The sequence below is a fragment of the Numida meleagris genome, chromosome 2, assembly GCF_002078875.1.
Source record: "Numida meleagris isolate 19003 breed g44 Domestic line chromosome 2, NumMel1.0, whole genome shotgun sequence".
In the NCBI taxonomy this organism is placed as follows: Eukaryota; Metazoa; Chordata; class Aves; order Galliformes; family Numididae; genus Numida; species Numida meleagris.
The window spans coordinates 31,508,299-31,535,565 of NC_034410.1; the positions used below are offsets into that span (position 1 = coordinate 31,508,299).

General features: G+C 37.3%; 1 protein-coding gene across 16 annotated transcripts in view; it reads right to left on the bottom strand.

The window, feature by feature from the left end:
• Positions 8,449-27,267, bottom strand: part of OSBPL3 (oxysterol binding protein like 3) — an 86,457-nt gene continuing 67,638 nt past the window's right edge. For 12 of the 16 annotated variants that reach the window (XM_021387434.1, XM_021387435.1, XM_021387422.1 and 9 more), the window contains 10 exons: positions 27,142-27,235; positions 24,453-24,703; positions 22,283-22,420; positions 19,513-19,576; positions 17,182-17,260; positions 15,839-15,983; positions 14,378-14,522; positions 13,780-13,906; positions 13,090-13,212; positions 8,483-11,474 (listed from right to left, as the gene is read on the bottom strand). In XM_021387434.1, the coding sequence (XP_021243109.1) occupies positions 11,378-11,474; positions 13,090-13,212; positions 13,780-13,906; positions 14,378-14,522; positions 15,839-15,983; positions 17,182-17,260; positions 19,513-19,576; positions 22,283-22,420; positions 24,453-24,703; positions 27,142-27,235 (1,263 nt within the window). In that variant the 3' untranslated portion in view covers positions 8,483-11,377. Of the gene's footprint in view, positions 11,475-13,089; positions 13,213-13,779; positions 13,907-14,377; positions 14,523-15,838; positions 15,984-17,181; positions 17,261-19,512; positions 19,577-22,282; positions 22,421-24,452; positions 24,704-27,141; positions 27,236-27,267 lie in introns of all 16 variants that reach the window. The other 4 variants (XM_021387430.1, XM_021387432.1, XM_021387431.1 and 1 more) reach the window with 1 other exon arrangement.

A 27,267-nucleotide genomic window follows, 5' to 3' on the forward strand; every position in this document is an offset into this window, starting at 1 on the left:
TCTTTCAAATCAACCAACTAGCCCCGTTTATACTGTACATTAAGACCCATCTTGTGTTTTGTTGGGATGTTACACAGTTTTCACTGGTGCCAGTCGGTCCTGAGAAACATTTCCTGCTGTGAACAACAGCTTTCTCACTCTCTTGCTGGCACAGCTGTCACCAGCCCCTTGGCAAAGCACCAGCAGCCAGGGACAAACAGCAACGTTAGTGGATCCTGCTTAGTGGAGAACAGTCAGTTCACACAGTCAGCCAGAAGGGACTATGTCAGTCCGGAGTAGCCACAGAGCCATTTTGCTGCATTTCTCCACCTGTTTCTGTGAGCTGCTGCCCATGAAGCTCTTGAAGAAAGCAATGGGAAGGCACCATCTTTAAGCACTGGAGATTTTGCCTGTGAGATGAGTTTGGCTGCCACTTAGAGGCGATCTGTTTTATTGTCAGGTTCATCTCTACTGCCTTTATGGACCAGAATAAGGAAAAACTTGTTCAGCAGTGGATCTTTTAGTCCCATGGAAGGAAACTGGGGTGTACCACACTGAGAGCCGCAGAAATGAAACAGACAGACAAGTTCAATGTGACTCCGTGTATCGCCTGTGCTGAAACTCAGATCGTGGAGTCAGAGTGTTAATGTCCGCATGGGAGAAATGACACAGTTTACCTTTCCGTAGAGAATATCTTCTGGCATAGGGCTCACCTCTCTTGCTGTAGAAGCTTTCTTGTCTCTGTCATGACTGTGTTTTAAAGTAACTAATTTTCTAAACATCTTCCCGTGAACACTTTGTGATTATTTGATGATTTTCTCATGATTTTAAGAAAAATGGTAGAAAAGGTAGGCTAGGATCTTTGTGGTTACCTGAAAAATTATCTCGTGACATCTCTAACAATAATATGGAAGGCAGTATGCATGAAGCTGCACAAAGAAAGTGCTTCTAACTTTAAAATGTAGATTAGATGATGGCCACAGATCTTTGCTTCTTTTACAATAATGGTAAATGACGACATAGGGATAGATGATGTTTCTTGCGTGCCTCAAAATTCTTTTTCCATAACAGTTTATTATGAACCATCTGGCCTCATTAAGGTTTTATCAAAGACCATCTGGCTGTTGTATTGTTCAGACTGTTCAGCAGCAGAACTTCATCATAAACTAACCAAATGGAATGGCTATCAAATATTGTGCAAGAGCCCCGAACATTTTTGCAGGTCCTACATATACACAGTACTTTTAAAAGCACATCATTCTACATTAATCATAAGAAAGACATTAAAAATCAAATCTGAAATGATTTTATCGTTAATTAATTTTATTAATCATAACATTATTTCTAAGTTTCTTTTTTTCCATTTTTTTAAATCTGGTTTCTGGGCAGCTGGAACAGGAGCTATGCAGTCAAGGAATGACTGTATTAACGTGAGAAATATTAGGATTTCTTCAAAAAATGTTGCAAATAGAGGAGGATAGATTTCACGGAGCCTCAAAAAAAATGAAGCTTTTTATCTTTGCACATAGATCTTTCAGAGCGGTAGCACACTGGCAGGGTTCTTTAAAATATAACTGTGCAGCACATAGCACTATTTAAAGGACAGCTGTACAGTACCTAGTACCAATGGCAGCTAAGTAGAATTGCTTCTAAATGATTACGTGATACGCATGGATTTAATAAATTATACTCAAATTAATAATTTTTTCACTGTTACATTTTCAGATCAATGAAAACATGATCTTAAAATTAGTGCTGTTCATATTGTCATGTATAGACAACCGTAAGGTTACAAGGGGTGGAAGAATCATCAGTCATCACTGAATCATTAAGGTCGGAAAAGATCTCTAAGATCATCAAGTCCAACTGTCAGTCCGTCACCACCATGCCCACTGAGCCATGCCCCTCAGTGCCACATATACAGAAAGTGCAGGACAAACTGGGTAACCAAGAGGAGTTAAAGGATCCCTGGGAAAGAGCTGGTGATGAAGTTGCCTGTAGAGAGTGAAGCTGACTGTAAGGAAGAAATTTCTTTGGTCAACTCCTACCTTTTCTCCTGGCTCACACAATTGCTCTTACATCCTCTGAAAGGATGTGTATGCACAAGCACTCTCATATCCAACTGTGAGAGCAAATTATTTGGGTGGAATTTTCCAAAGAACCTGCAGAAGCCGGCAGTTTCTCACAAGGCAGCCGACTGGATGGTGTTTGTTTTACAATGGAGCACAACTGGAGCACAGCCATAGTCAAACCTTGCAAAATGTTCAGAAGCTAACATTAATATTTCATTGAATAACACCAGATGGATGTTTTCATCTATTGCAACGTTTGCAGCAATAGCTGTATTATGATTTAAAACAAATTTTGTGTCTCTCTTCTGGTTTCTCTGGGTCCTTTCTTCTATTTCCCAATTATCTTGCAAATCCTTAACCTTCATTCTCATTATGTGTTAACTGTCAGCTCAGTCTCTCTTTCGGAACTGAATTATGACTAGCATTCCTGTTCCAGGGCAAACTGAAGAGTCTTTCCAGAAGAATAAAGTAAATGCATTTTTTAGTACCTACAGAGCTGAAAATGGAGAAATTGGTTTTGAGAGCCTTGAAGCAGGCCATGGCTCATATACAAAGTGGATGTGCTGAGGAGATGACTGCAAATGGCAAAAAACAGGGTTGAGAGGAGCTGTGAGGCTGTGCTGCCACAGTGGGGTGAGATGGGACTCCTGGGCAGGAGCTGCCAGGGGCCGTCTTCATCATCTGCTGCAGGAAGGCACATAGCAAGGGGGGACTAAAGGTAAAAACAGACCCCACTTTGCACAGGGCTGATCATCCAGACACCGTGGTAGAAACATACTTAATTTCCCCACTCTAAAATGAAGCAGGGTGAGAAAAGCACAGTTCTTGTCAAAACAAGGAGTAAGGGCTGGCAAGCAGCTCAAAAATGTGTGGGCTGCTAAGTATGTGGATATTTATGCTGTGTTATATTACAATTACATTGTAGACCAGGTATTCATTACGCTGCAAAAAAAAGTCAGCTATGAGACAGTGTTGGTCTGTTCTCTCACAATTAAAAATATATTTTTCTGTGCTCTGTCACAGGAAAAACTGGTGTCCTTGCTCCTTGTACTGCCCTCGTTTGTCTGAATGACACAGTGATCTGGGTGAGCAGCTTCTGAAAGGGACGATGCAAGTGACCTTGGGTGGATGACTTTCTTATTCCCAGATCCACCTTCTTGGCAACTGGGACACAAGGATGTGCCTCCCTTCTACAGAATTAGTCATAGTCAGCTTGAGCTGTTTTTTTTCTTGTTTTTTCTGTAGTTGCTGTCCAGCCTCACCAGTATAAATATACTACAGTGTGAGCAATGCAACTTGAAAGAGAGAAGGAAGACCAGCTGTGTCCTGAGAGGAAGTGGTAATGCAAAGGGCATGAGCAACCAGTACTGTGAACACATGAACTGCAGTCATTCTTTTGGCTAGGATCTCGTGACTGCACACTTCAGTACTGAGAATCTTATTTCAACAATATATACTCTTCCCCCTCATTCCTTCCCCCATCGTTTCAAACAGAGTAATTCCTGTTGGTATCTATATTGGAGCCAGCGTCAGAGAACAAAGCGTTCATATGAGCATCAGTTTTCCAAAGTTCTGTGACTAGATAAAATACAATGGAGTTCCTACCATGGCCTTTCTTGCAATGTGGCACATCTTTTCCAGTTTCTGATATCCACAGAAGGTAAGAATATAATATGCATGAGTAAAAGATGAGCTAGGCTTGCAATCTCTTGGTACCTAGAGAACTCAGACAGAAAAAGTCAAGTTTGCCCTCACTGACCCACTTGCAGTGCCCTTTTCCAGGCAAACTTCTCAGCAGAAGTTTATCCCACAGAAGGACTTAAGAATTTGGTGCGCTATTTTTGAACTTCATAAGAAAACTGATTTTCTCATCCGAAAAACCTGTTCAGCTACTACATAGCTCTAGCTGTTTTCACAAGATTGGATTCAGTGACCAAAGTGCAAGCAGCGAACAACTAATACAAGTAAGATGATCTCTTGACTTCGTTCCATCTTCACTTTGACCATGGCTGAGATGATAACGAACAGTAAACAAAACAGTAAATCTTTCTCTCAGCTATGGGACAGGTTCTTATCTATTGATAAATCTACATAATCTTCCTTGCTCTAGGCAGCAGTCAGTGCATTTCAGACATACCTTCATAAAATCGCAGAAGGAAAAGATTTTTCAAGGCTTGTACTGCAATAATTCAAAGTAGTTTTACTGCAGCCTTTATCATGGTGCTTTTTTTTTTTTTTTTTGCATATGTTAAAAAAGTGAGAAGTTTGTAATTTAGGAATTACAGTTTATTAAATAAATTCTTTATAAAGAAAAGCAATGTTAACTATGCAAAACAAACAAACAAACAAACAAAACCCAACCCACATATTTTCCAGTTCTGACAGCTGGTCTTGTTCAAACAGAAATTGAACTATTAGCTCAAACAAAATCCTTAAAGAGAGATAGTACCCTAAAAGAGAAAGCCAAGTAATTCCCTAAGTCAATAAAATTACAAGCAGGAACTGCAGCTGATGCATTTGTATGTTGTGCATTGATGTATGTGACATCTTGGCTTCCAGGAATTTGTTATTGTTCCAGGAGCCTACAAAAACTTACATCAGTGAATCCAATGACTCAACTTTTCAGTTAACTTAAGACTCTGCTATACCCCACTCAGTAGAGGAACTTTGATTTACCTCAAATTTTACACGTAGCAATTTCAATTCTTTCCCTTGGTGCAGAATAGGCAAATACAGAAATTTGTAACTACCCAGCAGAAATTGGTATCTGGCTAGCTTTTAACATCCTTAAAAACCTGAACTGACCCTATGAGTTTCTACGTATCTTGCACTAGAAGTGGGGGAAAGGGGTCTAAGTTAAAAATCAACAAATTGAGCATGGAGAGAAACATATGCAAGAAATGTAATGGAGGCATTAAAAAAAAAAAAAAGAAAGAAGGAGCCAATATGTGACAGTTACTGTGCAGAGCAAACTTTGCCCAGCTGTCATTGTTTTTCCTCACGCTATGGTGGTTTGAATCATTTTGCAGTAAGCACTGACTTTTAAGTAGAGATTACTGTAAATGAACAGACAGCTGAGGTGAAACACCAACTGGATGCAGGGTCTACGTAAGCTACATTCACCTCACACTTCTGTGGGGTAGAACAGCACGCTGTCTGAGAAGCACTGACCACAAAGTGGGAACTTGGCAACCATGAGGAATTCACCCCATATCCATTTCTCTGAGAGAAGTTTCTTTTGCCTGAGGTGTTCATGATCAAGAGCATTAGTAATAAAGATCCCTTGCCATCTTCCTCTCCCTTTTATAATTATGGGAAAAAAAAAATCACTAATTCTGTAAACTGTTTTTTTTTTTCCCATTGACTTGCCCTAAATGCTAACTGTTTCAGGTACAGTTAAAGCAGATTAGATCTCTCTGAAATTAATCGGCAGTGAAGTGATTCCACTGACATCATGAGTAAGTTCTAAATTAGAAACTCAATATACAATCAAAATGGATGGATTTCACAAAACAGGAGGTGATCCTTGCCCTCTAGAAAAGCTGCATTTTTTGTGGCCACTCTCCTTTTTCTGCCACATAACACAGCTGTTTCATGAGGCAGCAGATGCATTGACCCAGTTTTCCCAACTCTTCCTGGAACATCCATGTGTCCTCCTACCAAACCTTTTTTACATGTTGAGACTGGGAAGCCCTACAGAACTGCAGTCTGGAATTAGAGGTTGCTCAGGGACCATACTTACTGTATTTCCACCTTTTTTAAGACCCTAATCCGTCTGTATTGTATCTTATATGCACATGGTGGGACTATCAGATGTAGCTGACTAGCAGAATTGTACTAAACCACCATTCTCTGAGGGAGAAAACATCACACTGATAGTTTCCTTCCAGCTATTTATTTTATCCAGTAAACACTATGTTTCCTTGACTTAAAAGTTGTTTTCTGGAGAACATCCAGTTTGTGGTCTGTACTTTCACGCTAATACACAACATTTGTGTTGCACATCTGTCTACTAAAAACTGCTTACAACTTACCACTGTAATTGATTTTTTCCTGCTCCAGTGTCTGGCATAATAGCCATGCAACAGTACCATGCATGCAGGTAACTGGCAAACAACTGGAAAAATGCTAATGTTAACTACTAGACAGTTTGTGAGAGTGATAAATAAGACTTCCAGCAGGCAGAATCTCTTTCATACTTGCCATTTTAGAAGGTGTAAGAACCACAGCTAAAAAACAGTAAAAAACTACAGCAGCTAGCCTGGTTTCAGCCGTCACTAACAACCTTTGAAGAAAGATGCTTCCAGCTCCTGGGAAAAAGTGAGGGTGCTCTGTGACCTTCTGCAAGCACGATTTATTAACATCCAACTAAATTGGCTACAGAGACAAAAATGTAAATGAAATTGCGCATCAGGGTGCTCCAACATTATTACAAATTTTTGCATTAAGCCAAGCAGAAAATGGGAACGATGCTGACTACAGAAAAATTTCTCAAAAATCTGAATGCTGGTGGTCATTCTAACACAGAAGATACCTTTCTTCATCCCAAAATCACTAATGCCCTATCAAAACATACAACAAAGTCAGTATTTAGCAGCATTGCATATGTAATACCTCATTCATGTGGCATGTTTTTCCAGTACCGAAACAAGTAAAACACTCAACATAAATACAGTTCTCAGCAATACCAAATATTTTCACCATCACCCCAAAGATGTAGAGGTGAAAGAGCTCAGCATTTCTTGTGGGTCAGTCTCCAAAACTTTCCCATAAGTTTTAATACAGTTTTCTTTTATACAGCAGTAACACCAAATTGACAAGTTGTATATATAAAAAAAGAATCACTTAAAATATTTTTTAACATACAGCAACTATTTATGTGGGAAATTTCTCTTATTGCTTTCAAAAACTACAGCAAGAACAGCATCTAAGAACAGAGCAGCACAATACTGTGTTTGGGGATAAGTTACAGCACTTAGTAAGTTTCAATAGCTAAGCCAGATAAGATTTGCAATTCCTTAACAACTCCAGCAGCTGGACTAAGTTGCACCCACCAGTAGCTATAAGATAGAAAGGATGAGTTAATGAGTACTGAGAAATTTATTTATTACAGTCAAGGAAAAGGTACAGAAATAGGCCACAATGTTTATGGGAAAAAAAAGTAACTATGTTTTGTCATTTAAAAGCCAGTCAGAATGGGATGTTCTACTACTTTTCAGGATTTTCTTTTTAACAGAGAGAAAATGGGACACTGAATAAGGACGTTTAGATGTGAGGGGGCCTAAGAGCACTGTAAACAGCTGAGGGAAATTGAAGGGCGGAGATTTTATTTTTTTATTTAAGAATAGCACCGAACCTTTCCCCAGCCCCAAAGCTGTCCCTGGTTGTATGTTACTTTGTGTTCTTTTCTGTCCAGTGACCTCATTTCAACAGCCTGAAACTCTTGCAGGGACACTCAAAGCAGTGAGCTGCCAAATACAAAGCTGACTGTGTTTGCAACCACCACCTCCTCCAGGGGCCAGGTCTTAAAAGAAACCAGAAACCTGCTTCAGATCCTTCAAAGAAGGAGTACAAGTTAGGTATAAGTGCTGATTTTCCAAGCTCTGTATGAAGAACCCAAGTATTTGACTGGAATCTGCATTTCAAAAGCACCCCAAAAATAGATTAATGCTGGCAAATTAACATAAAGCATATATCAGAGAGTAAAGATTAAGAAAGGAATGCAATGATGAATGGCACACTCTAGTTTCACTCACTCTAAATAGCACTTTGTACTACCAGGAGTAGTGTCCTAAACAAGTTACACTGTTGTTTTGTAACACCAAACCTTGCACCAAAATCTGATTCTATGTGTCAAACCTGTAAAATTTGGAAGTACAGCTGTGCAATTTCTGTCTCTATAAACACTATTTCCCTAGAATCTTTTCTCTCTATGCTGTGCAATTTGAAAACTCAGTCAGTGTTCTAACATCCAAAGGCATGAGCTGTTCCATTACCTTGATGTAAATTTGTAGTAAGTTTTTTGCTCTGTGAAGGGGTGCACAGAGAAGGGGAGTGCTAGATGAGTGGTGCTCAAACTGTCCCCTAAAGTTATCTTAAGTAATGCTTACAAAGTCATCAAGTAGAAGTGCTAGAACAGGAAGTAATGGTCATCAGGAAATTTTAAGATTGATGCACTGAGTGGAAGAGTTTGGGAATCAGTGCTGTGCAGGAAAGAAAACAAGTCAGTCGCCTGATACTTTCTACCATGCAGGGGAGAAATGTGGGGATGAAGCCCCTAAATGTCGGTTATTAAAAACAACAGATCTCTTAGCGCACTGCAGAATGCTAATGGAAGTTATGCACTCTAACACGTCTGGATGAAGGCTTTTTTGGGGAAAAAAAAAAAACCACCAAATTTCATATTTCACCAAGAATAACTATAGAGTATATTAAAGTTTGTGAATGATTAATATATTTTCATACAGAAATACACAGAAATAACATCAAGACAATTTCTTTCCACTTCTTAAGATACAGTTGACAGAAGCTTACCAATTAAACCCAACTCTTTCATACAAACATAGGCAGGGGCAACTATACTGCTGCTGGAAACACTGGGTCAGAGGATCATTCACCACTAGTTACACCAGATTGTCAGATGTGTACCACAGATGTACAAAAGGAGCTCTTACTGGTGCAACAATTTTGCTTTATCTAAAAAAAAAAAAAAAAAAATGCCTAGCATAATCTTGGGCATTATTTTACTAGAGAGAATAGTGAAACTCTAATGTTTGCCTTCTTGACATGGGAATGTTGCTAAAGGAAACACTTTTCTATAAGGCACTTGCCAGCTCACTGCTCCTTGTCTTTAACTGAAGTGTCTTTTAGACATTCCAGACTGTAAGATACAGGAAAACAATGCCAGTTGGATTTCTCAAAAATCGTGACTCAAACACTCAAAATGAGGTTAGTTTTGTTTAACACCCACAGATTTTAATGCATTACAGTTCTTTAATTTTGCCTTTTTGCCCCTAATCCCTTTATTTTGAACGCTATTAACTATTTCTTCATATGACAAAGTATGGGGAAATCCACTCCGTATACAGAAAGTGCAAAACCAGCAATCAGATCAGACAATAATCATAACAGCTGCCAAATATGACAATGAGCATGTTCAATGCATCCTCCACAAATGTTACTCCTTTTCTTTAAAGCTTTATTCCCCTCCTTTCTCCTACCCTCCTTTGTTGTTAAATGCATGTAATTATTAGTTATAAATAGTAATTGCCAACAACAAGAATAATTACAAGTATCCACACACTTCCGTGTCAAGTTTTGATAATACAAGAATAAATCAGGAAGGATTCAAGTCATGAAGAGATCTTCATTTTCCTTGAAAAGTCAAACAGTCCCCAAAGGTTAACAGTTCCTTCTGAATGCAAGCCCAGATTTTATTTTCATGCTGACTTGAACCATGCCTTGTTGCAAGCTGCTAGAGTGCTAGCTGAGTCTTTAAAAGACATATTAAGTATAAGAAATTATACTAACTTTTTTGGTAATAAATTACAGAAATGACAGTGAGTGCAGAGTTCCTGGGCAAAGTGAATAATAGTGAAAAAACATCTGTCTGCCTGTGACACAATGAAGCTTCAAGGTAACAGAAAGCAAAATTTAAGTATACATCTAAACTGATATCACAGATTTGGTTTAAAATGGAAGTCTTCATACTATTTCCTTCATGTCACATGTATTATATGGATCAATTTTAATGGGTTTTCTTTAGAACAAAGCAGCACACAGTGAACTGTAAGCTTCTGTAAGCTACTTGTCCTTCTAAGAGGCACTCTTACGCACGCATCGTCCAAATGTTCCAGTTATAAGTCACGTAAACAACGGTTATCGTAGATAGGGTTTATTTTTTGAAGTGGTATGTAAGAAAAGAGAGTGGTGGTGGACATAGATCCAAACCTGAAATCCGTGTTGATGCCAGAGTCACAGACACACAGAACAGACTTGAAGAATCATGAGTCAGGCTTGAACTGCGCATAGGTAGGAATGCAAATTATTCTGTTAATAAATATAGCACTGTGATTTCATGGAAAAAAAGATACCGCCCATCACTATAATCTTCATTCAAAGCGACACTTCTGCTACATTTGTTTCCTGCTATATTTTGATCAATGATTTAGTGCTTTCACAAGTCTATCCAAATGTATAAAATTACAGGAAAGAGATGCAACTGATTTAGTGCAAGACACTTGAATGTTTATCTGAATATAACAAACAAACAAAGGAAGATCAAAGATTCCATACATTTCTCCATAAGGCAGATGGTCATTTTTTAAATATAAGATCTTAAATATGTTGTTTATTTCTTAAGAGGTAGAAAATATCAAAATACTAAGAAAAAATTTCTAGCTTAAAACAATCAGTTAGTTTGCTTACTTTTTAAAAAGTCTTACTGTTGCAGTTTTTAGGTTAATAAAAACAAATGAAGCTATGGAAGCACAGGATTTCGTGCTCTGTATACATACTACTTCCTGCAAAAAGAGAGCTGCTTCATCTAGACAGTGCTCAAACATTATATACAAAAGATCTCCTCGTGCCCTGATGGCGGCTATAAATCTGAAGATTCTCAGTGGAAAATTTTGGCGATTCCTGAATTTCTAGTACTACTTTTAGCCAGGTACAGCTTACATTTATGACTTGATCCACTGACGTAACTGCAGAACTTTCCCTTCTGATAATGCCAGTAAGAAAGCTAATAGAAAGAAAAGCTTATTTAAATCTTTTCCACAAGCAGCAGAAGATTGTACTCAGATTTCAGCACCAACTGATAACCTGTTTTAGCAATTTAGACCAGTCCATAGACAGCTGAATTACTCACTGAACCGTGGAAGCCTACTTAGAGTTTGAGTCACTAAGGCTTAACGCTCATTTCTCAGCACAGCTAGGAGATGCTGATACTACTGTCTTCAACGCAACTCAATAAGGCATAAGTTAACTCTTAACTGACATTATTACACATTGGAAAAGTAGTGTAAAAGCTCCTCTTTTCCCTCTACTTGTTAACATTCAGTGCTATTTATTAAATATTTTATAAAAAGAACTTAGGGTATTTGTACATTCAAACAATCATTGAAACAGAGTAGAGAAAACAAATTATCCGATTCTAAATTAAGCACAATTCTGGAGATATGCACACTTGCACACATACACACCCCCCCACATATATTATATGTGTGTATATATATATATATATATATATATACACATATATATACACACTTCTTTTAAATCACACCCAGGAATACAGCATGGAATATCTTCACTTGGCTCCTCTTTCACCAGAGGACAGGATTGTCCAGTTTGGAAAAACCAGGTTCTTTTCTAAGGTCCATGTAGGTTCCATTGCTCACCCAGGAGTCATCTTTGGATTTCCTATCAAAGATTAAACAGTTCTTTTTTAAATGTAAAGTTTATATTTTCTATGTATTTGCTGTGTGATGCAACGTAGCACGCACTACGTACAGATACCTAATCCAGCCCATAAACCAAATGCAATGAAGCTCAGTACAGCATTCAAACAAGGTGATGTAGCTTGGTGAACTGAATTGGTACGTTTGGGTCTTGGGAACATACAAAACACCCTTGTTTTACTGTTCTGTGTCGGTGCTTAGCACTTAAGACCATACCCCAGGTTTACTTCATGATCTCAAATGCCATCAGGCAGCTTTGCATAAGCTTTTATAAGAATGTGCCTTTTTAAAACCTGAACAGTCATTGTCTCTGTCCTGACTGAGATGGAATCTGAAAGTTTCCTTTTTCCTCTCCAAAGATGGCTCTCCACAGTTATTGCATAAGGAGAGCACATAGGTCTCAGCCAAGAAGCAAGGCTCACTGTTCTATGTACTGTAACCCCGAAGGTATTAGTCTTTTTAATGTAATGTGCAACATTTTTGACAAAACAACAACAAATTAATCTTTTCAGTAAACCAGAACTTTTGATTTATTGAAGGGAGAAATCACTACTGAAAAGCAAAATGCATAATTTGTATCTACTCTAATACTTGCTCAGATTTTTGCTATATAGTAATAATATATTTTTGATTCTATTATTTGAACATTCTGCACTAATCTCAGCTTTCAAATCCTCATTATGAGGATTCAAATCTTCATCCTTATTTACAATCCTCATTGTGAAAATACTATAACTTAGTATTAGACCTTGCTTCTCTTCTGTCTGTTTAGCCTCCTGGAAGGAAAGTGTGCTTCCATTTCATTAGTTCACCAGCTCTTCTGACAGACAGAGGTCTAAGCCATTTTCTTTTTGCATCTATTTTAAACATTTCTCTGTTTCTCCAGGTCTTACTCCTCACAAGTACTGTGTCTATCTAGAAAAACAATTAGTATCCCAGATCTGTTAATTATGATACATTCACCTGTACAGCATTCACCTTGGGTCTAACTCTTTCACTGCATCCTGAACAGAGAAGCTGGAGGACATAAGGCCATGTTGTCACTAGCACTCGTTCTTGCCTTTCAACAGTTGAAGTCCCGTTATTTGATTTACAACAGGAAGAAATAAAATGACCTCTAAATCACAATTCTCTATCCATTACACAGGGGAAATGTTCAAAACCAGTCCTCAAAATGAAAGATTCTAGCTCCAAATTCTGCTGCACAAGGCAGTCCACTGAATTCAGCAGAAGTTCAGCAGAGCTGATTAAGCTAAAACCACCTACACTTCACCTTGCCTGAAAGAATCAAAGATGCTACATTTACTCCTCAGGCAAATCCAGATTGACACCAAATACCATTTACCTTTGGGGCAAAAAATTAAAAAAAAAAAAACAAAAAAACAGGAATATGGTAATAAAAAAGCATATCATGTATTCCTTAACTAAGTTTGGAGTACTCTACATTGCTTAAGTATAAAAATCAAGAATGTAGAAGAAACCCGGGTAAGACTGGAGCCTTCTTTATGGTCGATTAGAACCAGATCTATAGTAAACATTTCAATAAATGACGGTATGTACTAATTATTATGTAATACCTGAAAAATCTAGGCTGATGCTCTAGATTGTTTTCTTCCAGCACCTTCCGTCGTTCTCTCTGTAGCTGCTCAATTCTCTGTTTTTGCATTTCAGCTGCTTCAATATTCCCTTCTTCTAGAAACCTGTAGCGCCAGCAGTGATAAAGACACAATTGGTGCTTCAGTCTATTATTTTTGTTAGGTTCTCTAGAGCTCCAGAATCTAATCTTTACAGAAGACTGTTTGGTGTTTGAAAGATAACCAAGTGTATCTATAGAAAATAACTGCATTACCAAAAAGCACTTATGGAAAAGTAACTTAAAACAAGTTCAAAGTAATGTTTGTATTAGATTCCTTTCCCTGGAAATTAGCAATGGTAGAAATTCCACCACAGAAAGAAGTTTCAAGGGTCTCAGTTTTCAGCTCTTCAAACACAGTATGCTCAACAAAGAATCCCTGAAAAGTTTTAACATCTTTGTAACGACAGTTATCTAGAAACTAGAGCATCCGAAACCAGTTCCAGAAAACACTGGTCTATAATGACTAGACAATCTCTTGATAAGTGATTAAAATTCTGTTTCAGACGCAGAATTAATGTAGAAACGGGAACATTCAGCAGGTACCTAAACAAAGTAGCCTGAGCTTAGGGATAAGTGAATGTACAGATTAAAAACTATTTGAGGAAGATAGTTAAGAGGGAAAACTTCTTACCTTTGGTCTGGTCTAAAGCGTGTGTCAGTGGATGGGAGTAATGACCTAGTTTGCAGGTCCAGTTCATTTAATTCCAGTGCAAATTGAGTAAATCCATACCACTGTTCATAATCTTTAGGCATTGGATCTACAGCAGAAAAAAGAACATTTAGAATTCCAATTAAATGTTGCTATCTTTAGAAGGACAATACCAAACTCCCTTCAGTCTTTTTTTAAATCACTGAATCACGGCCTCAATTTTGAGGGAAAACGTTGAATCAAAGCATAACAGTAATGAAACGCACAATAAAGTGGTTTTTTGTTTGTTGTGGTTTTTTTTTTTCTTTGCTTTTATGGTCCTCAATACTTTCTTCATAGCTAAATATGAAAAGGAGGGAGAATGAGGAAAATACGGGAAGTCATGGGAGTAAGTTCCCAATATAATTTAAGTTGAATGATTTATTTTTCTGGTCTAAATTTTAAATGCTTGAAAAAATTCTAATATTCTTTGCAGGAACAACAAGAAGTTGAGGTTTACTAAGTAGATTAAAATAGATAGAAAACAGATAATTCTCAAGCAGATTCTAAATTCTGTATGTTAACCATTCTGGTCACTAACTTGCTCTCCATATGCAATTTGAAGATGAAGTTGTCCCACAGTATAAACTTTCATGCCACTTCCCAAAGAGTCGATGCACAACATTCCCAGTTTTATCCATGACACTGCCTTCGATTTCATGTGCATTTGGATTCCAATACTTTGCCTAGAATCAAAAGGAACAGTGGGAAAAAGGTGCATAAAAGATCAAGCGCGAGTGATATTGCCATGCCGTAGGGTATTTTTTCCGAATTGAAAACTATTCATTTAGGTGTACACTACAATATCACACAAAAAGAACTACTGTTAGTATTATTAATCAGCCTACTAAAATGGGCCATTGAGAATTGTATTTGTTCTGCCTTTTTTAGAGGCAGCACTAGGTGAAGCACAGCTGACCTTCAGCTTTGTCCAACAACAGGTAACACTGATTCCTGACCTGGATACCTACATCCTCCCCAGATTTGAAGAACAGGAAGGAACTGTTACTCACAGTGACCTCCGTTTTAGCCAATTTATAATATCTAACATATAAAACTTGTAGTCTCTCCATCTCCAAGCATCTACTACAACTCTGCAAATACATTACAGTACTTTGAATAAAACACCTCAGAAGAATATTACTCTAACGCTTCTTAGAAAGCACACAGGATTCAGAAAAACAAGCAAGTAAAGGAAAATGATGATACTCACTTTCCTTCTGCTGCTGAGCGCGCTACGGCACACAGGTATGCTGAAGTACTTACAGACAGACCATGCAGCCATGCAGATACAAGCTATGAAAAGCAGAGCCTTGCTCCAGCAATCAGATACAGAAAACTTAGGTTAAGGTAAGTTTCTTACAATGCTGAGCAAAACTATTTCTCAGGTTAGAAATTTTGGCATTATTTTAGGTTTTCAATTAATTTTTCTTTTCTAGAAGAAGTCAGCTACTGCCAAAAGTTAATTTTAATTTCTCTTATGAGAGCATTTCTTGAGGTAGTTACATATCAATGCCTTATGCTGAAGCATAAGCTTTGAACAACGCAATTCCTCACTTAGGCTCCTCCAAGCACCTGCACAGGGCTAGAAAAGTGCACTGTTTGAAACACCCAATGTAAGCTCTGTTTCCACAGCTCATGCCAATGGGTTAGTAGGAGGCATGTGGTAAACCTTTGTCAGTAGACACCTTGTGCCTACCTCTCATCAAACACAGACTAGGTTTTTGATGATATTTCTCCCTTCCCCTCCCTCTTATTTTTTTTTCTGCATCTCAACTAGAATCACCTGAGAAGGCTGTTGCTTTTCTTTCTCACCTGGCTCTACCTAGTGAGCTGCAATTCATTTATACTTCATGTTTCTTAAAGAATCACAGGTAATTACAGAACTATACGGAAACACAGCTTGTAAGCAGTTGTTCTGAGTTTCAGCAGACAGCATCCACCCCCCACTGTGTCTGCTGGATAAGACACTGCCAAAATTGCTGCTGTTACTGAAAGTCACCTTTATGAAAGTCAATTTGCAGTAACAAGTGTCGTCATTAAGATTTTTGATGATGATCTCTCCATAGTGTTCAATCCATCTTTGTCCACTTAAGATGTTATGGATGCAAGATGTCACCTTGTTCCATGCAAAATGGTCCCTAAAACTGTAACAAAACACATACAGGAGAAGTCTTATGCCATATTTAAGCTAACTTGTGGAAAAAATGCAAAGAAAACTCAGAAGAAAAAAAAGATTAAAAAAAAAATCAATTTTTTAATAAAGCCTTAATATTCTTGAACACTTTCTTGTTACTAAAAAAAGCCTATGACAACAATTCAGATTTTTTTTTCCATGGGGATACAAATCAACACATGGAAACCACACATGAATCAGAAAAATTTCCAGTTCATCAGCCCACCATGGACACTAATCTGTAGGTTATTTTACCTCTGAACCTTCACTCATATTCTAAAGACCTTGGACAGCACAGCGTAGTCCAGCCACTATGAACATGAGAACACAGTATCTTTTATACACACTGCCTTTTGGATACTATACTGGGTTATTTTTCTTCTTTTTTAAATATGGCAGAATAATTAAATTTGGAGACTCTCTTTGGAAAACAGATTTAATTGGAACACTACTTAACCTTTAGACCTGTTTCTGTTACCATGCTGGATACAGGGCAGTTTTTGAATGATTCTATTTGTTGATCTATAGTGGGCACTCTAAGAAGCCAGCATAGGAACACTGTAGATTTTTATTTTTAAAAATCAAACTATATTCAACTGTAGTGGTTGTGAGTGCTTACTTCCTTGGATAATAAATACCAGATATGCTACTAGTGCTATTTTTCACTTAAAATAATTACTTAAGCAGTGAGGACAGCTATCCGCCTCAGCTACAGACCTAGACCCAATGGTGTTTGGGTCCGTACAAATTCAGGCACAAAAGAGCAACAGCCTCAAATTCATATTCAAGCAAAAAAGTTCGTAGCTTCCTTTACCATGGAGCTTTTCTACGTAACTTAAAAATGCACTAAGCATGAAATTCAACCCAAGTATGAAAATGCAAACTTTGCTTTTTTACTAAAGCATATGAAAGTGATGGCTTTTATCTCATCATTGGTTTTATAACATCTGAAAGATTTAGAGCTTGACCTCTGAAAGATTTAGAGCTTCTGGTTTTTTTTGTTTTTTTTTTTTCCCATCTTTATTTTTAAACAAAATCATAATCACCAATTCTTCCAAAGGTCTCATCTGCACAGTACAAGTTGTTCTCATATGCTTAAATGGAACTTCAGTGCAGGTGAGCATATAAACGTGTCTGTGTAAATAGAAATGCGTGATCGCAACACTTACGCTGGAAGAGTTACATGTGTTGTACCAACTGGAACAATTTCCATGGACTTTCCCCAGAATTTGTTTTTCCATCTTACATCTGAAAAAGGATGAGGGAAAAAAAAGAAGAAAGGCAGGTTTAGTCACCACCATCGGTGAATCAATCTGCATCTACGTTCTACTTTAAGAAACACAAAATAATGAAGTGTAACATAATAAGGAGTGTTCAAAATAATGCTAACCTTCAAACAGTTAAATGTTTATTCACAATATTACTGGTTATTTAAATAGAAAAGCACCAGAATTTTAAGAGTCATCTCTTAAAAACATTTTCAAAAGAGAGGAATTTAAATAAGCTATAAGCAGTGTACATTTATCTGTAATTCGGTTGCTAGTGAATGAATGCAGACATTTCAAAAACCAAAAAGAAAATTCCAAATACAAAAATATAACAGCAAATGACACCTACAGTGAAGGAGCAAAAGAATGCCTCAAAGGGCAGAAAATCAGATAGGGATTTAGTCTGACTTCCCTGGGAAATTTAATTGGCCTTTTAAAATCTGGTCTGAATCAGAAGAACTGTCCAAGTCTCACATCATTGCCTCCAAAAAAAAAAAAGATGATCAATCTCAATGAACGTTTATAAAAATATCTTGAGGAAGCTGTTGAATTAGCAATTTATTTCACTTAAAGTGAAATAAACATGGACGGAGAAGCATAGCATAAGGGATATAGAGTTAAATTAGGCTAGACAATCAGACAGTAACTTTCACAGTGACCTCAGAGCTTGCAAGATAATACCCTTGCTGTACTAGGCACTAGGATCTCCAATTCCATTCACTGATCCATTTGAAAATGAAGGAAAAAATCATCTCTAGTCTCAAAAAGATGCTGAGACGCAAGGAAAACCAAACTACCGCTTCCAATGCAACTGACCTTTTCAAACAGGTCCTACAAAAGTAGTGTTAGTTTCTTAAGTAAGGGAGAACAGTTTCTGAAATAACTGTCCCTGTCAGAACCCAGTTTTCTGGCTTTCTATAAATGAACCAGAGATTTCTTGATGTTGAAACAGTAACTAAGGTCAGTCAGTTTCTGGTGGAATGACAGCACTATTCTAGCAACACAGCACTTACAGACTACATTTACATTAGAAAAAAAATCATCGTCTAGATCTCCTACAAGCTCACCTAGACATGTTTAAAAACAACAAAACCCAAACCAAAACAAACCCTGCTGCACCCTGACTGAGTCTTCTGGGGTCACTGGGACCAGACCTCAGACTCCCTCTTATTGACCAGATTCTCAGCTCTTGTCTTTACAGAACAACTTCATTCTCTAAGTGCACGTCACAATAGTTAAGTGACAACACGTTTCCAACATCTGTTAAAGAAATGTGTCTTCAGTTTTTAAGATAGGCTGTTATCTAGTCTTGTATAGGAAGTACTCAGTAAATAGATAAATTTTTGGTCATCTCTGCTTTTCAGCTAAGAACAGAAGGATCCTTGCTCTGTATGTGTTTACAAAACAGAGAATTACATTGAATAATTAAACTCAGACTAATGACAAAGTTGCAATTTCTGTTCATTACAATTCCACACGTGATAACTGTAATCAAGTCAGCAGAGTTGATCATAACAGAATTCAAGGCTATAATAAGACTACATAGTGAATTGACAGAAGTCTGGGCAAAGGATTTTAACTGAGTTAAAAAGCATAGTTATGTTCTGTGTACACTTCAAAAATACTGGACCATTCAGGTACTGTAACTGGCTGACATCTTCACCAGTCTTCCACAGCAAACAAAGCTCCAACACACCATTTTTTGAAAGACAATATTAGTAGTCAAATAGCATGAAATCTTATGCACTGTAATAATACTAAAAGAGATAGACATGGTGAATGTGCTGTCCCTGCTGTTATGCACATTTCTGGAAATTATTTTCAGAACAGAACTGCAAGATCTGTCAGGACTCAGGATTCAACTTGTAGTTTTTCAAACTCTGTTCTAGATTGTCTTCAGAAATATCTTGAGGTACAACTCTTCTCTAGTAAACAAACCTCTTACCAAAACCAAACAAAAAACACAAGAAAATTATTTAACAGACTTTGAATAAATGCAGATAATTGTACATGTAAAGAATCATCAATAACATTATAAAATATTTTTAAATTTTTGTAATGGCGGAAGATCCAAGTGAAAAACGTACCAGTAAGCCTAGGATTTCTTAAAGCCATTCTATTACAATTTAAGCAGAGAAATTCACCTTTTCCCTACTTCTGGATATTTCATGTTAAACATACAGTGAAACTATTAGGAAGGCTGTGAAAGTAAATGATAGACTAAAAATTTACCTTGCCAAAAAGCAAAATTCACAGATTCAGCATGGCATGCAGAAATAGGTGGATGGTGACTGACCTAAGAGCAAAACATGAAAGTAGGGAAAAAAAAGATAAAAATGTTAACTCTTGAAGAGTCATTTTGTTTTGTTCCCCTCCCTTTTTTTCCCCTTTATTTTTCATTCATATGAATATATGAATTAATAAAATATATACTTAATTCATTTACAATTTGAACATTTACTTTCCTTTTCCAGTTGCTTCCATAAGGGGGAGCCAGTGAGATTTGTAACGTACAGTGAGCTAAGAAAGCCTTGAAAGAAAAGGTAAGCACTCTTTGAAAGGCCTGTAAATTTGTTTGCTGAAAGAAATCTAACTATAGATTTTGTACATTGTCTCTAATGTAATAATTACACTTCACCTGAAGGCCTCATTCATATATTAACAGAAGATGCACATCTGAAAGCAAATAGCAAAAAAGTAAAAATTACCAACCGGCCAAACAAAAACCAAAAGGCCAAATGCTTCTGTACAGTAGATCCTTACTAAACTCTGACTATGAGAAGGGGACAACAATCAGCATCACTGAAGGGGACAAACGGTGGAGAAATAAAACCACGAAATTCCATCTAGCAACTTTTAAGATTGCACTAGCAACACATCCAATTTTTCTTGTGTGAAGCTCTAACCACACACACTGCATTTTATCAGCTTTGGGTAATAATAGCACATACATGACAAGGCAAGGACTGAAACAACAAAGTGAGCATTGTAAGTAAGTAAATAAATACGCTATGCATACTGTTCAAAGAAAATAGTAAATAATAAAGTGACTGCACGAAACAAAAGCTTTCTACGTTCTGGGTGAAAAAGACTACAACCTGACCAGGACCAATGCTTTGATGCGTAATGCCTGCTGTTCTTTTGACAAAGACACCTTTATTTTCAAGTCAAGTTGCTAATTCCAACTATGAATTTCATTCCTTAATCACCCTCATGACTTGAATGCAGTTTTACTTTCTTCATTGTTTGTCATTTTTGCAAATTTGTTATGGAGCATTTTGTGCAGTTCTCCCTGAGCAACCTCTACATGGTTAAAAAAAAATAAAGTAGTACTAATTACTCTCAGCTATGTCCTAATCCACTGAGAGCAACACTCTCTCTCTCACATACTGCACCCAGATTAACCCCAGATGTCACTATAATTCCTAGGTTAAACTTGGCTCTCACTTAAACTGTGATAATTCCAGAGTAAGGTCACGGAGCTAAGTAGAGTTATTCCGAACACATCCTAATAATAGAACAGATCTCTATAATTTTATATATTCTGCTTATCTATTCCACAGGTTACGTGGTATCTGTACTAACAAGTCATCTAGGGTAAGCATCAAGATGCTTGTACAAACAAGCAATAAATAAGAGCTCCTGATGCAAAAAGAAATATTTAATGCTTGCAAGCTGCATGAAATTTCTTTCCTCCTATACACCCTCCCTTCCTGATATTCCTCCACCCCATAATAATATAGTAAAACTTTACCACTCATGCCACTTACTGCACATATTAGAACAACAGTTATTAACAAAACAAGAACACTCATATTTTAAAAATCTCCTTTACAAAAAGTAGCCTTTGTAGTGATTTGTGTAATATTAAGGGGAAAATCTTCTCCTTCAATTCAAGCTTATATTCAACTAAGTACCAAACTTTATTATCCGCTCTGCTATTCCAATTCGATGTTACACTGCTAACTTCACTGCTCTAAGAACTAACTCTTAGAACTAAACACAATGAAGATTCAGACACACTGCTTGAACTTGATTCTTGCTCTGTTTTGCTTTCTTTCCTTATTTTTACTCTTGTCTGTGATACTTCCTAGACTAAGGAAAGATCACATAACATGACTTTTTGTTCTTTGTAGAACATGACGTACAAAGTACATCAAAAATGCTTTTCATTTACTACTGGAAGTCTCTCACAAGGCTTTTACTGATCGAATTTCTAGGTTGCACAGCCTTGCCTACTACACTTTTGTAATTTTTGTTGTTGTAATGTCTAGACAGAATAAGACAGCTTTCAGTCCTACTTAGATTCTGATAGGAACCAGATTCTTTAAATTTTACCTCATTTTAACTTATGTCTCAAGCTCAGAAATTTTGGTAACTGGACTGGCTCAAACATTATTTTTTTTACCCACACTTAATAATCAACTACAGGGAGACTATTTCTGGCAACACTCAGATCTTGATGTGTTGTATACATCCTTCAGCTACTAAGCCATGGTACCAGATTTGACAGGCTTAGCCCACAAAGTATTTGGACAGGGAGGATAAATCTTCATAGTGCCACAGAAAATACTGGTTGATCAACTCGTGTGAATGAAATATTTGCTATAAAAAAGACGATTTGTTATGAAAATTTTAAATGATTGCACACAAAAGAACATGACAAGAGCATAAAGCCTGTTGCAGTAGCGATCAGATTTCAGCATGAGGGACTGTACTCTACTTAAACAAGTTACCTAGTTACTGGAGTAACAGCCTGCCAGCCTTTGCTTCTGACTGTCAGCTGTTGGTTGTCATGTTCCATCCCAGAATGAGCTGCCTTTCCTCAAAAAACAAAGCGATTTCCTTCATTTATAATTCTGTAACATCCCTTGAGTTTTCCTGGGCTAAGGTTACACACAGTAATTTTGTATTTTGCTGTTAGCTCTGGGGGATACCAGCCATGCATTCAGAATTAAGCAGTCTATCAAATAGCAAATGTAAGTGTTGCAGCATACAGTACCTGTTCTGCAAAGAACTGGAAACCCTTATCTTCACGAATACATTCATAGGTTTCTCCAAGAACAGGATTAAATGGCTTACTTCCAGCTCGGTAGTAACTGGATGCATATGCAGATACTGCAAATGCAGCTATATACACCTGGGAATAACACACAGAGAATTCTGATCACTTTACCACAATCATGCACATTTTCTTTGCTATAGATTCTAACTTAATGGAAGATTTAAAAAAAAAAAAAAGGCCTTATCCTGACATCAGATATTTATTTTTTCCACTATGTGCGGACTATAAATGTTTATGCCTCCTCCTGGGAGTTAAGCATGAGCTCATACATTATAGAATTATTCAGTTTTCAATGAATCATTCGAGAGTCCAGTGATGGAGTTAATAGGATCACACTCTGCAGATTTATTCAACTGAAATCAGTGTCTCTGAAAACGGTTTGAAACAACTCAGTGTTTTGGAACGCATGCAGTTGAAAGCTTAAAAATCACTGATAGATTCTGTATTGTAATTGGCTTTTACAGTTATGGTCTGTCATTCTATGGACCTACTCACTATCCTTTTCCTAAACATGGCACAGGAAATACTGTAATAGCTTTCACAAAATTTGCTATGTTCAATGCAATTTGTACCATTTTTTCCTCCTTTTCATTTCCTTTTCCTCATCTTGTGAAAGAGTAGATGCTTTCCTTTCACAAATTCAGAAACTGCGTTAATAAAAGAGCTATTCTGAAGTGAATCGTTGCAATTACTATGCAACATCTAACAATAATTTTACCTCAAGAATTTTTCAGAGGCAAAGAATACTTCATTCTGAGTCAAATTCCAGATGCTTAGGTGTGGGCAGGAGTGAAAAGGCTGATTTTCATTCCCATGCGAAGAACTACTGTTCATTTTCTTTTAACATGTATCCTTAACAAAAACAAAAAAAGAGTTCTGCACCTAAGAACAAATTAACAGCCACACCCACTGTAGCAGAAATGCTAAGACATGGCTGGAAACAGTGATTGAGCATCTGGTAGGAAGGCAGAGCGAACCCAGGGGAGCTCAGGTGAAAGCAATGCACCTGAGTGACCAGAAAGGCTGGAGTCAGGATCCACCCCTTCCCAGACCTCATTTAAGGGGTGGCAGTGGAGACAAGGGTATCTTTTTTGGAGATCCCTATGCAGCCAAAGTCTCCTGAAGGTGAGCAATTTCTTTCCTTTATTTCTGTGATCATAGTTATTGCATTTGAACAAATGCTTACTTGCTACAGCCTAGGACCTTGCTATTCTGCTGTCGTTATTGCACATTGCTTTACACGCTCTATCCTAAGAACAAACACTAAGTTATGATCCTTGGAGAGTGTATCAGGATAGAGCAAGTGTCTTTTCAAGTGGTATTTATAACATGATTATTTACATTCACTAATAGCTTCATTTTAAAGTAAGAAATATGATGAGAAGACCTTATTTTGTGTAAGGTACAATCCATCTCTTCTATTTAAGAGTATGTAGGGAGCTTTAAAACCCTTTATTTATAGGCATATGCATCAAGTAGCTCTTGTGAATCTGGAAGCGGACAACTGAAATGCAATACAGTAACCAACATACATAAGTATCACCTAGCACTGAGTTCCTGACCATTTTAGAGCATTCCCAAAACTACAAAAAAAAATCTGGTAAAGCAAACAGAGCTCACTTAGTTAACATAAAATTATTACACTACACAGTAGTGTAGGGCTAGAAGACCCACTGTCTTCTGTAGAAAACTGTTTCCAGATTAGTCAACTTTACATTACAATAGAGTGTATCTCTGTAACTTCAATACTCATGAGAGAAGCATACTAGTTCAATCCTCTTTGCTCCAAGTTTTTAACCTTGGAAAATCAAAAGAAGAAGGAAGAGTTAAAAATGCAAACCAGAATTCAACTAGTACTTCATTTAAACTTCATTTAACCTTGCATGACAACACTTCAGGAGATGCACTTCCTGACAAAGAAATTAGGCAAAAGAATAAAAATTAGTGGGTATAGAAACAAACGCAGACATGTTAGAAGAGTCTGCCTCTCTCAGCTGGGAGAAAAGAGAACTGGAACAGAACATGTTCACTTATTTAACAGATTGATTTTGCATTGTACCTCCTTCTGGTTACACTGAATGTTAAGTATTTGGAATAAAGTGTTTACCATCCGTTCAAATGGGTTAGGTGTATGAGCTGCTTTATCTAGTAGTTCACTGTATTCCAGCTCCTCACAGAGACGCTGAAGGGTGTTAAGTGGCTCATTTAATTCGACTGGCATGGCCACTTTGGAGAGATCTTTTCCTATGTTATTTCTCAGGATATTCCATAGGCTGATGTTACTAGTATTAGGACACGGAGCTGGTAAACATGTTCTCCGTTTAGAATGGCATCCAATTCCGCTTTCAGAAATACAGTCTGAAAAGGAATATGCAGAACAAGTTAATCATTACATTGTTTACTTACTATTTCACCCCCTTTACAAATATGCATTAAAATATAACCACCTTTTTTTCTGTCAAAACTGCTTTTCACTCTCACATTTCATTCAAATATTTCACTTGTGGTTTGAAGATAGTCTGCTACAAAGGGGTAAAGAATGAACATGATTTTAATATCTTTAAGTTAACTGAAGTAAACTATACGTAGGAAAGTAGCGTGAAAAACTACCTCCTTTCCCTTAGAGGTTATGAGAAAAATCCAGTGCAAAGCCTGAGTCTGAAAGAGTAAATATTATTGCTATCTTATTTGTAACAGAGATAGATTCCTATCTGTTTAAGTGACATAAAACCTCCCTCCCTGACAGAGCTTCAATTAAGTTGCCAGCTCTCAGAAGACAAGGAATAAATTACAGATCCAAGCACCAAAATAGCTCCCATCTATCTTTTCCTACTTTTTTTTTTGAATACTTCCAAGGAAATCCAGTGTAGCACAGATTTACATGAAGGCTTTTCTGCAGTGCTTGTCATAGCACTGACCATTAAAAAAAATTTTTAAACCATGTTGGCTTCTCCACCATATATTGGTGGAGAAATGACCTGCTTAACAAGCAGATAAATTGAAGCAATTGTGGAGCTCTGGGTTTGCTAAAGATCCAAGAAAATGATTCAAATAACCACCAGAATGCCTGAGGTGGCTGGTGTTGTGTTGTCAAGGCAGTCAGAACAGGACACATAGCTCAACATGTGCAATGAAATTATTTGTATCAGAATCAATATAGAGCTACAAGCTTCTGCAACAGGTACATTGCTTAGTTATGCATCAATCTCGATTCAGAGAGGAATACAATTACTACTACATGAATGTATTCTATTCTATAATGTATTAGAGGCACCTAGAAAGCTCCTGCCCTACAGTCCATTGACAGTTGTAGGCCTTTGGGTACACCCCTAGACCACCAATCCCCATACTCATCAGGCTTTCCTCAGACAGCTTTGTCTTAGAAGGGCAGCATTCCTTTCCAGTAGTGTATGTTCCCAAAGAATCACTGCCCCATATGCATACTTTCAAACATTTCCTCTGTTGTTCCATTGACATACAGGTGAAATCAGCAGCACTTCTAACAGTGACAAAGTACATATAACCACAAGAGCTAACTTCCCCATTGTTGCCATGTGAGATGGTTCAGATTTCTCTCTACAGTGTAGTTTACCCACTCCTCATGAAAAGAAAACCTGTGGGGTTCTGGTTTGCAACAGCTGTGACAAACAGGCACAACAATGTTCGTTGTTGACACCTGACCTTCTGCTAGGATCAATGACTAATGGACCATTACCATCATCTGGTCTGACTTTGTATGTTGCAGTGATCAGAATATTTTATCATAATTCCACAATTTGTGGTTCAGCAAAAACCCATGTATGAAAAAAGGTATCCAATTTGCTAATGGGAGTGGTAGACTGACCGAAGCACAGAAATAGCAGGTATTAGAAGTATGTAGAGGTGCTACTAATCAGCATAGATTCAGTGACAGTCTTTTATTACAAGATGAACACAGTCACATTAATACAGTTTTCTAATCTCAAGATTGAGGGGGAAAAAATCAATCCTATACTTCAAGAAATCTTTGTTTTTTAAACAATTACAGAACAGATCTCCAAACATCTTGAACTACCCAAATTTGAAGGGATCCACTGGTCCTTGGAGATGAGCAGGAAATGCTTGCAAGGAAGAAACCACTGGTCAGCATTACTGAAGATAAAATATATTGATAGAGAGAGAAGAACATTGTGATGAGCTGAAATGCTTTGAAAGCACAAAGCCCATTAGTTTATTATGACCAATTCCTCACCCTCCATTTTTGATTCTCTCTAATTAGCAAGACAGTTAACTAACTGGACACAGTAACAAGCCTATCATAATTAAAACAGGCAGAAAAGAAATTCATATGGTCATGCACGAGGTGTGACAGCAAATAACAATTCTCATGTTCTTTTGTCATTTTTAGCAGATTTTGTTGTTTAAAACTTTGAATGTGGTGGTTATATTGAAGAAAATTACTTTCTGGAAGAAAACAAAACAGCAACCAAAAGCAGCTAAGCCTTGCTAGTTTGAAAAATCCTGTGGCCGTGAAAGGATCTGAAAAGGAGCTGAAGTTGAGAGGTCGAGGAAAATTGGTGTTTCTCTGCTGATATTCAACAACCATTCTGCTTAAACAACGGTGCCCTGGCCCTATTAATCAGATTAACTAGGATGTGCTGCTCAAAAGCAATCGGAGGTGATGAGAGGAAAAAAAACCACAAGCTGTTTACATCACAAAGTCTGTAAAATCAAATGTTTTCTATCAAAACAAGAAAAAATACCCCAAACAAGAAACACAATTCCTCAAACATGGTATCATAAAACCCTGAACTTACCTAAAGTTTGTCTTTCATTCTCTATGTCATTGCTTAGGTTATCTTCTGAGACATTATCACTAATATCACTTACATATGAGTCATCATCTGATACCTATGTGCAGGATGGGAAAACAAGACAGATAC